This window comes from Eutrigla gurnardus (genome assembly GCF_963514095.1).
Source record: "Eutrigla gurnardus genome assembly, chromosome: 14".
Lineage (NCBI taxonomy): Eukaryota > Metazoa > Chordata > Actinopteri > Perciformes > Triglidae > Eutrigla > Eutrigla gurnardus.
Window position 1 is genome coordinate 67078 of NC_139937.1, and position 13702 is coordinate 80779.

The window sequence follows — 13702 nt, forward strand, 5'->3', positions numbered from 1 at the left end:
CTGTGTTTTCTCTGTCTTTGTCAGTTCATCCTGGTAACTCGGTTCATGGTCTTCCAGTCTGTTTCCTTGCGACTCTGTGTTGTTCAGTTAGTGTTTTCAGCCTTTTACCTGATTCCCTGTTTTTGTAGTTTTCCTGTGTTCCTGACTGAGTTTATTTTTATTAAACTATCACTCCAGTTACCCTTTGCCTGGGTCCTATCTGAATTCCAGTGGCCCTTGACAACTGAGGGTTTTTTTCTCCTGACTCTGTTTTGAAATTAAATAACCAAAAGCAGGCAGGAAGCAATGAAGTTAAGTCATTAAACCAGTCAGCCAGTAACAAGTCAGGAAAGTAGTCGGTCATTAAACCAGCCAATTAACTTTTCAGTCAGTATACCATTCAGTAAAGTCAGTCAGTAAACCAGACAGTAAAATGGTCACTCAGTCAACTAGCCAGGGAAATAGTCAGTAAACCAGTCAATAATGTGGTCAGTCAGTGAATGTAAGCAAACCAGTGAGCAATGTAGAAGTCATTAAACCAGTCAGTAGATCACTCAGAAAACGGGTGACCCAGTAAACCAGCCAGCAAACTGGTCAGTCAGTTTACAATTTAGTAAACTAGTCAGTCAGTAAACCAGTTAGTAGACCAGTCAGAAAACTGGTCAGTCCGTCTACAAGTCAGTAAACTGATCAGTCAGTAAACTGGACAATGTACCGGTCAATCAGTTTACAAGTCAGTAACCTGGTCTGTCAATGAATAAGTCACCGAACTGATCAATCAGTAAACCATTTAGCAAACTAGTCAGTCAGAAAATGACTCATTAAACACATCCACCAGTAAACCAGCCAGTATACTTATCAGTCATTAAACCAGATAGTTAGCTGGCCAGTCAGTAAACCGGTTAATAACCTGGTCAGTCAGTAAAACAATTGGCAAACTGGTCAGTTATCCAGTCAACGAACCAGTCAGTAAATTAATCAGTAAGTAAACCAGTCAATAAACAGCAAACCAGTGAGCAATATAGTTAAATCATTAAACCTCTCAGTCAGGAAACCAGTCAGTAAGTAAACCAGTCAATAAGGTGGTCAGTCAGTTAACCAGTCAAAAAACAGTGAGCAATGTAGTTAAATCATTAAACCAGTCAGTCAGAAAACAATCACTAAACTGATGAATCAGTAAACCATTAAACTGGTCAGTCAGTAAACCAGTCTCTAAACCGATCAAGCAATAAACCAGTCAGTAAGCAGGTGAGTCAGTAAACCGGACAAAATCTGGTCAGTCAGTAAACCACTCACTTGACTGATAAATCAATAAACCCGTCAGTAAGCAGGTGAGTCAGTAAACCAGACAAAAAACTGGTCAGTCAGTTAACCAGCCAGTAAACTGATCAGTTATCCAGTTAGTAAACCAGTCTGGAAACTGATCAGTTAACAATTAAGTAAAGCAATCAGTAAACTGGTCAGTCAGTAAACCAGTCAGTAAACTAGTCAGTTAACTGGTCTGTAAACTGGTCAGGTAACCGGTCAGTTAACCAGTCAGTAAACCAGCCGTTGAGTCCTGGTACCTGAGGTGTGAATGTCCATGCAGCCCACGGATCTGGATGTCGCTGTCAAGGACGTGGAGCAAAGCGGCCAGCTGTCGGACCACCGTGTCCCTCTGAGCCATGCTGACCTGAGACACTGACACCAGCATCTCTAGCTCCACCTCGTCTCCTCCACCTGGCTCTACGGAGACACAGCAGGGACACACTTCACTGCTCGCAGAGTTAGCCACTCCACAATCAATAAACAATGATCCAAGACCTACCTGGTCGGACCTCCACGGTGGCAGTGGCGGTACTGAAGCGCCCCTGAGCGTCAGTCACCCTCAGCTGGAACAGGTAGGTTCCCTCCACCAAGTTGGCCAGGTAGAGGGAGGCCTGAGTCTCTGAGCTGTATAGCATGTCCTGTGAACAGATTGATTTAATGAAAACTGTATCCAGTGGGATGATATATAGTATGTGTACACTTCTCAAAAACATTTAGGGAACACATCAGATCTTGATGAACAAATTATTCAAGTATAAGATCTTTACCGATCTATGTTGTATAATTTGTTGAGAACAAAATTACCTAGGGCTGGATTCAGAATCACACCAAAAATGAAAGTAAAAGATCATCAAGAAATCACAAGCTGATCCAATTAGAGTGAATTTCATCACAGCAGCTCATCATGTGACTCAGTAGTGACTAGTGTTGTCACGATACCAACATTTTTGTACCGGTACCGGTACCAACATGTATTTCGATACTTTCCGATACTTTTTCAAATAAAAAGAGAACGCAAAAAAACCAAGCTTTTCTAATGCACACAATTTTAAAATAATGCATGTATGCATTTTACAGCTCTGGAAAAAATAAGGGACCACTTCAGATTTATTGTAAATCAGCATGGCTAAAAATGGCAAAAAGTTTAAAAATCACTGTGAAAATATAAATACAATAATATAATATAAAATATAATAATATAGATAAACCAGCTCTATTTTTTTCTTCCAGAGCTACTTTTGTTAAGAGTGAAGGGGGGTGGTGCTTGCATTTAGCACTGAATGTGGCTTTTTTCCTGAGTAAATGACCTGTCGTTCCCTGAGCTCAGTGTGCAGGTCTGGGTGCTTGTCCTTTAAGTGCTAAGAGATCATCCGTAGCAAAACAAACTTTCTTTCTCCGTTTTACCTTGGCGTCGTTTCAAGAAAATCTGCATCCAGATGAATCCACTGAAAACTACAAAAAGGCAGAAGAAGAGACGGAGCTTGACCTGATGTTTGCCGTGAGAGCTACGGCTAATCGCCACCCGACCACCTGATCAATAAACACCCATAAGATGACAATTTGGCCCGTATAAATAAAACCAACAATAAGCATCAACAGCTGTCACCCTAAGGACCTTGATGAGGCGTTGTCACACGTTGGGATGGATTAATTAGACAAATAAATGCCTACATTCATGGGAAGTTAGCTAGCGGTTGTTTGTTAGCATCATAAAAAAGTAGCAAATCTGCGACTTTTTTCCCGGAATATTGCCCCCCTATCTTGGCTCCATTTTTTTCATACAGTGGCCCTGATACGCCGTCATACAGACGAGCAGAATATCCGCTACAAACACGTAGGCCGGCGTTATTGTTGTTGTTACGAGACGTCGCGGGGAAGAAGTCAGGCTCGAGGGTCGAGGGGCGGGCCGATGACGTCATCGTATTCGTTTTCGCCGTCTACATGAAAACGAACACGAAACGGAGGGGTGTCGTTTTTTTCTTTTTCACCCTGAGAGCTGGTTTCAAAAAAGTGCGTTTTCAGGAAGCGAGAACGTCGGATCCATATGGACGGCCGGGCGAAATGCACACGACTTGTGCGTTTACCCACAAAAAACGATGGATGGCCTCTAAGTCGGAGGTGTTTCTGCCCTTAGCCATGCATGTTTTAAAACACCGTTTACACAGTGGTGCATCGGCGTTAATTGCCTCGCCTTGCTCATTCGTTTTTAAGCTAGAGTACTGCCATATCGCAGCTAGCATGAGTACTTCATGCCCCTGGTTTGTCCACAAGTTGCGGCGTGGTGACAGTTGCAGCAGCCATTTTCCTGTCCGTGCTCCTCTCCCCCCCCTCTCTCCCTCTCTCTCTCCAACATCTCTCTCTCCCTGCTCCGTTTGTTGCTCCAGTCCACGCTGCTCGCTCACTTGCTAGCTGTTTCCTCCGGCTTGCTTGCTTTTTCTTTTTATCTCCCCAAGCTCCCGCTCGCTCCTCGTCCTCTCAGCTGTAGTTACAATGCGGTGACGTCACGTGGCGTGTTCGCCACGCTGTTGCGGCCGCTGCCAGCGGCGCTGCAAGTACCGGTCCCGTCCAAATGCAATATAGTACCGTTTTAAATGCCTCAGTACCCCGGTACCAAATTAGTACCAGTATACCGTGCAACCCTAGTAGTGACTTTGGCCCCTGCATGCCTGGATGAACTCCCAAAAAGGTCTGGGCTGCTCCTGATGAGTTCGAGGATGGTGTCTCCTCCCAGACCTGGATCAGGGCATCATTGAAATCCTGGCCAGTCACTACTTGGTGCCGTCAGATACACCGATACATAACGTCCCATAGGTGCTCAACTGGATTTAGATCAGAGGAATGTGAGGGCAGATGTCAGTGGCATCAATGCCTTTGTCATCCAGGAACTGTCTACACACTGTGGACACATGAGGCCATGCTAGTCCTGGACCAGGAGGAACCCAGGATCCACTGCACCAGTCTGACAACTGCTCTGAGAATTTCATTTAGGCACCTAACAGCAGACAGGGTACCATTGGCCGGTGGTTAAATTGGGTTTCGTAAGTGGGGGAGCCCTTTTTTACATACCGTAATTCCTCTAATATAGGTCCGGGCTTTTATTTACTCAAGCGCATCGTGGCCCAGGCCTTTATTGGAAGGAGGCCAGAATAAGAGACAGGCCTCTATTTCTATTTGAGCAAAACAAACTACCAGTAGGTTAATTTATTGAAAAAGTCTCCTCTTTGGCTCCGCAGCTGCCATATTACGGTAAACAACGCTGGCCAGTATTGCACGCTTGGTTGGCTGCCACTAGGAGGATGTTGACAGGCGCTCTCCTTCATACAATCACGCGCCCACTTCATTTCTGCACCTGATTGGATTGACGCTTTCACTGGTGGCCTGTCTGCTCCTGGATTTCAAACCGACCAACATAGCGGCTCGTTTGGAAACGTTCTCTTATTTTACGAAAATAGTTCACCGAAATATGTTTCTGAAAACATTTAATGCGAGAAATAAGCTATGCAGTTGCCGAATCTGTCTTTATTTTAGATCGACAACGGTCAGTTTAAAATACTTTCAAGAGCTTGGCGCAGCGCCCCATCTCTCGAAACTTGCCACGCTCGCGAGGGCAGTGCACGGCTTCTTACATACCGTAAATCCTCTAATATGGACAATGGAAAGCGTAGAAATAACGCTGCCTGTGGACACGTACCTTCAGCCGAAATCACTGCGACGCGACGGCTGACAATGAATGGGAAGCGTGGAAATAACGCTGCCTGTGGACACTTGCCCCGGCATCCATTCAAGACCGGCCGTTATACCTCCTCTGACAGCGGCGAGACCGGCCAATGTCAGAGACCCGGCCGGTAATAGAATACAGGCCAGTATTAGAGGATTTACAGTATTACTGCCAATGGTCAATGTCTTTCAATGCATCTTTATTTTCATCTGTGACCCCACCAGTGGGCTCCACTAGGTCACATTACAATAGTCTAATGCACTTGTGTTGTTGCACATGTACTGTGTGAATGGTAGTGTGATGGAAATTTTTCATTTAGGGGTTTATTATAGTATACTTAGTAGTTTGAGTAGTTTTAATTCATAATTTTCCATGTGTCATGAGGTTACCTGTAATCTGCACTTCTCTCTCTCACTCTTAAGGAGTCTGCCCCTATCTGGCCAGATAGTTTGCTCTGAAGCTGTATGTTGGTGATGCGGTCCGCTTGGACACCCTGTTTGCAAGGACTTTGTCTGTTTACAGACAGACTGTAGCGACTGTAGAATCGACACGGCTCGCCGATTGAAAAGTTGTATATTCGGTTCTGACGTTACCAGAAAAAAGCAAGTATCAAATTATTTTTTTCGTGTCGGCATCGAATTGGTACCGAAGTATCGGTTCTTGTGACAACCCTACCTGTGATAGACTGGTTAACTGTCTGTCTCTCCATGTCAGCCCTGTGATAGACTGGAGTCCTGTCCAGGGTGTACCCTGCCTTCGCCCAATGTCAGCTGGGATCGGCTCCAGTTCTGACAGTTTTGTCAGAAACATGCACACCAGTAGCCTGTCGGAGGTCATGTTGGTGCATGCAGGTAACACCTCATCTTCCACGTAGTGTCTAGAACGCTAACAGAACCCAGAAGAACCTATCAGGAAGGGGAAGGAGAGAGCAACTGTCTGCAACCTTTCACACTCACATTCACACCTACAGGCAATTTTAGAGTCATCAACCTATACCCATCCTGCATGTCTTTGGACTGTGGGAGGAAGCTGGAGAACCCGGAGAGAACCCACGCTTACACAGGTAGAACATGCAAACTCCACGCAGAATTGATACTAGGGGCTCTCATTGACTTTCCGTGGATGACATTTTGGGGGGCAAGAAATACTGTGAAAAAATAAGCTGCTCGGGTCCAAGCGCTTGCATGGTTGTAATTCTATACTGTTTTTAATTTAATCTGATCTAATTAGAATCTACTTGACTGTAATCTATTGTGATCTAATCCTAATTACTCTAATCAATTTTTAATGTAATCATACTGTATGTAGTCTTATCTACTCTGGTATCATTCTAATGTAATCTGACCTTCAGTATTTAGACTGTACTGACCCCAGCAGCAGGACTCTGGCTGTCTCTCACCCACAGGTAGTGGACCTGGGTCTGGTCTCCGTCGGTCATAGAGCCCTGGAGGACCAGAGAGCTGTTGGGCAGACAGAGAGTGTGGCTGCCACTGGCATGAGCAATGGGAGGACGACTTCTGGCTGCAGGAGTAGGGAGGACAGGAAACATTTTGGTATTAACAAGTAAAACAGTAGACCCTCCCACCTTCCTGGACCATGATGGTCAGTCTGTGGGCCCCCACTTATCACAGACCCCTTCATAACGTAAACCCGCCCACCTTCCTGGATCAGTCTGTAGGCCCCCACTAATCACAGACCCCTTCATAAACTAAACCCACTCACATTCCTGGACCGTGATGGTCAGTCTGGGGGGCCCCGCTGGTCACAGACCCTTTTAAAGTAAACCTTCTCACCTTCCTGGACTCTGTTGGTCAGTCTCTGGGGCCACCACTGGTCACACCTTTATAAAGTAAACCCTCTCACCTTCCTGGACCCTAATGGTCAGTCTGCGACCCCCAACTGGTTATAAAGTAAACTCTTTCGTGTTTCCCTGATTTTAAGGTCTAAGTAAGGTGTAAGTATTATTAGTGTGCATGTATGTTCTACATATGAACCTGTTTCGGTTGACAAAAACATGGCCTGCAATATGATGAACGTATTCTATACTTCTGGTCTTTAGTTTAGACAAAGACGCCACCAATGTCTAGGTACCAATGAATTATAGTCCCTCAGTCAAATCAAGTGGAGTAAATAGTATGTGGGGGTCAGGACATTGATAACAGCAAGTCATGGAGAGAGAGAGACCCTCTTTAATACTTGTACTTTTAGCTGATAAATGAGAATGCTTGTGCTTTGTGCCATGCATTATACGAATACACCAGCCATTCCTCACTTTCAAAGCCCCCCATAATCTCACTCCTCAATACCTCTCTGAACTCCCTGAAATCCCAAACTCGCCGACCCCCATCTTTCTCCCAGGTCTCCACTTCATCTGCCTGCCTGTCCACAATGGGGTTCAGACTGGCCTATTTTAACTGCATTTGGTTGTTCTAACTGTTAGATGTGAGAGAAAGGCGGCCATAAATAAAATGTTAAATAAATAAATCAAATATTATTATTATATTGTATTGACTTGTATGACTCTATTGACTTTATTGACCCCCCCCCCCCCCAAAAAAAGTAAATGTTTTCACTTTCCTGGCCCCTGACAGTCTGTGGGTCCTACTGGGCATAGATCCCTTTATAAAGTATACCATCTCACCTTCGTGGACCCTGACAGTCAGTGAAGCGCTGTCCGTCGCCCCCTGCTGGTCACAGACTGTCAGGGTGAGGGTGTAGCGTCCCACCCGGAGCCCAGTTGCCATGGCAACTGCCTGGTCTGCTCCCTCCAACTTTAAGCCCGGTGGACCACTGGAAAAACACAATGAAAATGTGATCCTGAAGAGCGAAGGTCTGAGGAACCTTATCATCCTCTAAAACTGTGGCGTACCTGACGGCATCCCAGTGGTAGCTGACAATGCCATGGTCGTCGGTGCTTCCTCCGCCATCCAGTGACAAGCTGCTCACTGGGAAAATCAATTTCCTGTCAGGACCTACGACGGCTACGGGGCCACGGTTTGACCCCGCGATGTCTGATAGCGAACAGATAAAGATAAACACTGTTAGTGAGGGAGAAAGTGAGTAGTACTTTAAATTGAATTATTCATTATTGCTGCTGATATTATTATCATTGTCACTGCCATGTGATTTTGTCTTAATTGGTCCTTTATATTTGTTGTTATAGTTCAAATAATGCTTACTATAAGACCTGGACTTATTTAATGCTGTCATTTCTTCATATCTTCAATTGTGTAGAGTACCGTCAATTTGTGCAATTATAATGTTACAGTGCAGTTTTCTTTTGCTTTAAATGTATATATCTCGGCCAGGCTCAAGAACAAAAGGGTTCAGTTATTGAAGGCCGGTACATTCCCAATCGCGCGCTACAGACCATGCCAATATATGTTTATCTTCCTCTGCCACCAAGTGGAGAGATGCCTGGTACAGCTGCTCTGCGTTGGGATCATGAGCGGACTGCTGTTAAAAGGCAACAGCGTGGAGTGGCACAAATAATTTGTGTGGCAACATTGTGATTCCTGATTGTTTTGTAAATAGTTAAAATGCTTGAGTCAGTCATTGCCTGCATTTGAATGCAGGCAATAACTCAGGCATATAGTTGTATATAAATTTGCAGATACGTTTTTAAAGTTTACAATGTATATAAGTATTCTAATTTATAAAAAATGGTTCGTTCACAGTTTTCACAGTAAAAAAAAATCACCTTTTTCCAACTTGGATTTTGTGTTTTTGATGTGATCTGATATGTCAAAATGAAAAAATAACTGTAAAGTCACACAAATGATATCAAGCACAAGGAAAGGTAAACTGTTTTTAAGGTGAAATATGAAGGTAAAATCAAAAGAAGTCAAAATCAGCTTATTATACCCTGGACTCAAGAGAGCTAAGGGCAGATTGCTGTAACAGGTACTAATGAAAGCACGAGCACACCAGAGGGGTATTCCATCAAACTCGCTAAGTGCAAAGCCGGGCTAATTTCGATAAGCCTCGCTACCTTTAGCGAGAGTTGCGTTCCATCAACGTGACTTGAGGCACTCTCCGCTAAGTAACCATGGGAATTTATCCGACCAAACTAGCCTGCCCCGGGGCAGGCTAACCATCAGGCTTACTTTAGCGGGGGTTTCAGAGAAGTCCGTCTGTCGGAAACAACTGTACCAGCAGAAGGTTCCGCCAAGCCTAGTCCTCGTGATTTCGTCACGTGAAAGACCAAAAATGACCAAAATTACATATATCAAGCACAAACAGACTATATTTTCATCAAGCGTCTAAGAATACACGCTTGCAATTAAAAAAATATGAATAAATCGTTTATTTTGTTTAAGACCAGCTGGCCATATCATTATCTAAAGACCCCAGTTGGGTGAGTGGTGATGCTCCTGCCCCCGGATGTGGGCATCGCAGGTTCACATCCCGGCGAAGACATCTCATGTGTGTTTTTTTTTGTTTTTTTGCCTGTATAATTGTCTTTAGATCAGAGAATTAGACCAACATTTTACCTTAACTATGATAAATATGTCATACAATTTCCCCAGAACCCAAATATAACTTGCAAAAACATGATAGGCATAAAGATGTTATTATTAATAGCATGTATATCCCAATGACAAAGGCATTGCTGCATGCAATTTTCAGCCACATAAATTCCTTTCAGGTGAGTTCATTAATAGGTTCATTGAATGTGTTCATTGAATTGTTGAGATAAATGAGTTGGTCAATGTAGATGCATTTACTAGGCCTATCTAAAAAAAAGAGAGAGAGAGAGAGAGAGTTCCGGACAAAGAAAGAAGTTTCTCAAACTTCCATAGTCGGGAATTGAACCGTGGCCGGCGGCATGCAAAGCCGGCACGTTACCTCTACGCTATCGTCACGTTAGACAAATTGTAGTCAGAGTTATATTAGAACATGTTACTCTTAATGGTACTTCCGTATTTAATCGTTCGGCAATTCTTGCCCAGCAGCCTCGCGATTTTTATTTATCACTACAGTATTCCCTTTATTGGTTATGATGGGTTTGTACTCCTCATACAGTTCCATCAATATTTTTTGCGCTGGTCTTTTCTGACATTTTCTCGATGATTCGACATTCACGGTTCTGGTCTGGCTTCATATCCCGTGAACGGCGTAACACAAGACAACTTTAACCTGGCTTGAATAAGCCTCAACAAGGCGCGGCTGAAATGCGTTAATGGAACGGGTTTAGCCGCAACCCAGCTGACACAGGACGTTGTATTAACGTTGGTCCTTGGTTGGATATGGGTTGCAACGTTAACCAACTAAAAGTTAACGTTGAGATAACGTCTAAAGCTGACGTCATTTCAACATAAAATAACAACGTCAAGCTGACGTTGTTATTTAGTTGTTTTTAAGTAATGTTGGCTAGCAACCAATATCCAACGTCTAGTCAACCTCACCAGTTTACGTAAAATATATGTAGAGTTCTGACATTCAGTTGTAGGTCTTTTGACCAAAGCCAAACGTTTTTTCAACGTTATATTAACAACACATAAACAATGTCAAAATCTAACTCCAAGCTGACGTTGTTATTTAGTTGTAACGTCTAGTCAACCTGTTTAATCAACCTGATTAAATATTCACACTCTTGTCTTATGTACAAAATCATACATGGACTTGAGCCTCCCGTATTGAACCAGTTTATAAAAATGGCATCAACATCTACACGGAGTGCAGCTAGAGGAGACTGTGTTGTTCCGTTGAGAAAAAGTACTTTTAGCCAGTCTGTATTTTCAATCAGGGCTGCTCGTGAACTCCATTCCAACTCACATTAGAAATCTTTCAAACTATGCCTCTTTTAAATACTTTTTTAAAAAGTGGCTAATTAGTGGTCAAAGCTGTCAACATTAAATTTTAGTGCTTAATTTCTCCTCACATTTGCTGCTCTGCCTGTCGGTGCTTTCTGATGCCATCCGTCATGTTGTCTGTCAGTTTATTAATCGTCTAGTATTACTGTTGCTTTTTATGCATGGCTTTTAATGTGTTTAGTGTTTGTGTTTTGCTTGTTTGTGACCTGCTGGTTTATTATTGTGTCTTGTGTAATAATTTTTTTGTCGATGTTGGTGTTGCTGCTTAACGTTGCTTCTGTTTTGTCTGTAGCAGCTGCTGTTTGAGCTGAGTTTATGTTAGCTTGTGTGTGTATGTATGGACTTTTGCTTAGTTCTCTGCCTTTTAACCTTTTTTCAGATTTAGTTTTCTAATCCTTTAATGTATTATTTGTATGTCGATAACAAAATCATTTTATTCTCTTTTAGGGTTACTCTTAACATCACTCCAGGGACAGCAGATGTAAAATAGCCTTTTGGCTAATTCTGGCATGTTTACATTTGTTAAAATGTTTTATTAATGTGCATTGTCCCTGATTATTAAACCTTTAAATAAATAAATATAGACTACGTAGAATTCAGACAGTAGGCTCGTTGATTTTTCTTCAAGAGTTATTGATGAAATTGAAAATTGCTCTTTGCTTTGATGTCATTGCCATACAAACCATCCATACAATCTCTCATAGAATTTTTTAAACAGTGATATAAGAAGCTTTATTGTCATTGCAACAAGTGGCTACAACAAAATTTTGTTCGGGAACACCTCTTGTATTGTAGCAGTTACAATGGTCATAAAATAGCCTATATTAAAAGGTAATAGCCTATAAATTAGCAGTAAGACTATATGCAGTTTAGAATAAGTATTACAGACTGTAATAGTCTGTACCAGGAGTGCAAGTAGGCTACACAAGACATGGTGGAAATGACTGTAATACTGTGTGACAGTTATATTTTTGATTATAAAAAAAACATGTTGATGGCTGTCTCACATAATGTATTTTAATTATTTTACAGATACTTATTTCAGGAACATTTTTAGAATATATCATATTTCTGAACATTTTCATTGTTGAAGTTTCTCTGGGAGTTTGACAAAGAAAGTGGAATTTGTATAAAATTATGTTTAAAAAAATGCTCAAAGAACATAAAAGTGAGAACAGTTGCAAATATTGGGAGTTCCAATACAGGCTGACACTTATCCACCTTATTCAGATGCAGATGGGAAATGTGAACAGTTTGGGGCAACTGAATCTGTGCAACATGTGATAATGGAATACATATGGGAGGAGAGGAGAGCACTAAGTTTAATTTAGAAAATCTAGAGTAGAGGTGAAGGAAGTAGTAGAGTAGTAAAGTAGTCATTTTATTTAATTGTTTATTATTATTTTTTTTATTTAAACTAACCCTGCCACCCTCCTCGGTCTGCACACACCCTCCTCACTGGCTTATCTCTCGTCCTACATCCGGCTCGGTAGGTGGCGGTAATGCTCCCTGAAATAGGTAGTAAACTGTCATTAAACACATGAGAAGAAGAAAAAACTTGTGCGTGGCGCGCATGATGCAGGCAAACGACGACCAAGGAGGACGAAATCTGTTCTGGTGAGTTATCCCCAAACAAGCTAATATGGTTGAAGTTAAGCTGTGTTTAGGCTAGTGCAACTCAATTTTACAGTTACACTTTCTTTTTTTAAATGTTAGATGATAATAATCCTATACACTTTTTGTGAAGACACAAATCCGAGTCCTCACTACCTTAAGAGTGCACTGAAAAAATTGTGTTAGCTTCGCAGCTAACGTTAGCAGCGTGCTAACCCATAGCAGAGTTGTTGCTGGCAGCGTGTTTGGTGTTCACTGTTTACAGCCATCAATACCTATAAACACAGGCTCGCTATCACAATTATAATATTTGGAGTCATCAGTGTTTGGAATAACGCCGTTTAAAAGAACGCCGTTATTTTTTCAGTAAAGGGGTAATCTAACTAATTACTGTTTCCGTCGGTACAACAACGCCGTTATCGTTACTGAACGTTAAATGCGGTGCGTTACTATGAATTGAATTTGTCGGTTGTCTAATTTGCGCCGGAACTTTCGTGCGCATGCGCACTCCTCATTCCCGTAACTAACCGTTTCTGCTATCTAGATCATTCAAAAACTATCAAGCGGAGAAATAGAGCTTGCGCCCGTATATTAATCATTACGGTAGCCCACACCACTTCTGCAGAACTACCGTCCAATCACAGAGACAAGAAAGATTCACCAGCACCTGAAGTATTTGTAACGTGAGCTTCTATGTACCGTTACCCCTGAATGGCTCGGGAATTTCAACATTTTCGACCGGTTTCTGAAAGTAAACAATGAGAGCTTAAGGTAAGGTTGCAGTCTTTTGCTGAAAGTTTAACATGAATATTAATTGTCTTGGAAGTATCCATGATGGAGTGACCAGACGTCCCCGGTTTCAGGGGACAGTCGCAACTTTTGGTTGCCTGTCCCCGGGAAAATAAAATGAAAACTCTGTCCCCGTTTTTTAAATAAATACATAAATAAAGATAAAAAATTATTTCCACAATTCCTGTGTGGAAATTAATTATTCCACACAGGAAATCTCCCCGTTTCTCTCCGCCTTTTCGGGATTTATGTCCTGGTATTGAACATCGGACGACTGGTCATTTTCATCCATGCTAACGTGTTAAGATGCTAAGATGCTTAGCTAACGTGTTAACGTGCTAAGATGTTAACTGATATTATCAGTTAACTTGAGCTGATGTTAGCTAGCGCATAGACCTGCATAGTTAGAGATAACACTAGCCGCGTTTACATGGCACATCTGATCCGCATAGATTTCTATGCGGCATAGATCTGTTCC

General features: G+C 42.4%; 1 protein-coding gene across 2 annotated transcripts in view; it reads right to left on the bottom strand.

Moving 5' to 3' along the window:
* Positions 1–13702, bottom strand: part of kiaa0319 (KIAA0319) — a 109671-nt gene that overhangs the window by 40810 nt on the left and 55159 nt on the right. For both annotated transcript variants that reach the window (XM_084027213.1, XM_084027214.1), the window contains 5 exons: positions 7875–8016; positions 7647–7795; positions 6375–6526; positions 1787–1925; positions 1545–1704 (listed from right to left, as the gene is read on the bottom strand). In XM_084027213.1, coding sequence (XP_083883339.1) covers positions 1545–1704; positions 1787–1925; positions 6375–6526; positions 7647–7795; positions 7875–8016 — 742 coding nt within the window. The remainder of the gene's footprint in view (positions 1–1544; positions 1705–1786; positions 1926–6374; positions 6527–7646; positions 7796–7874; positions 8017–13702) is intronic.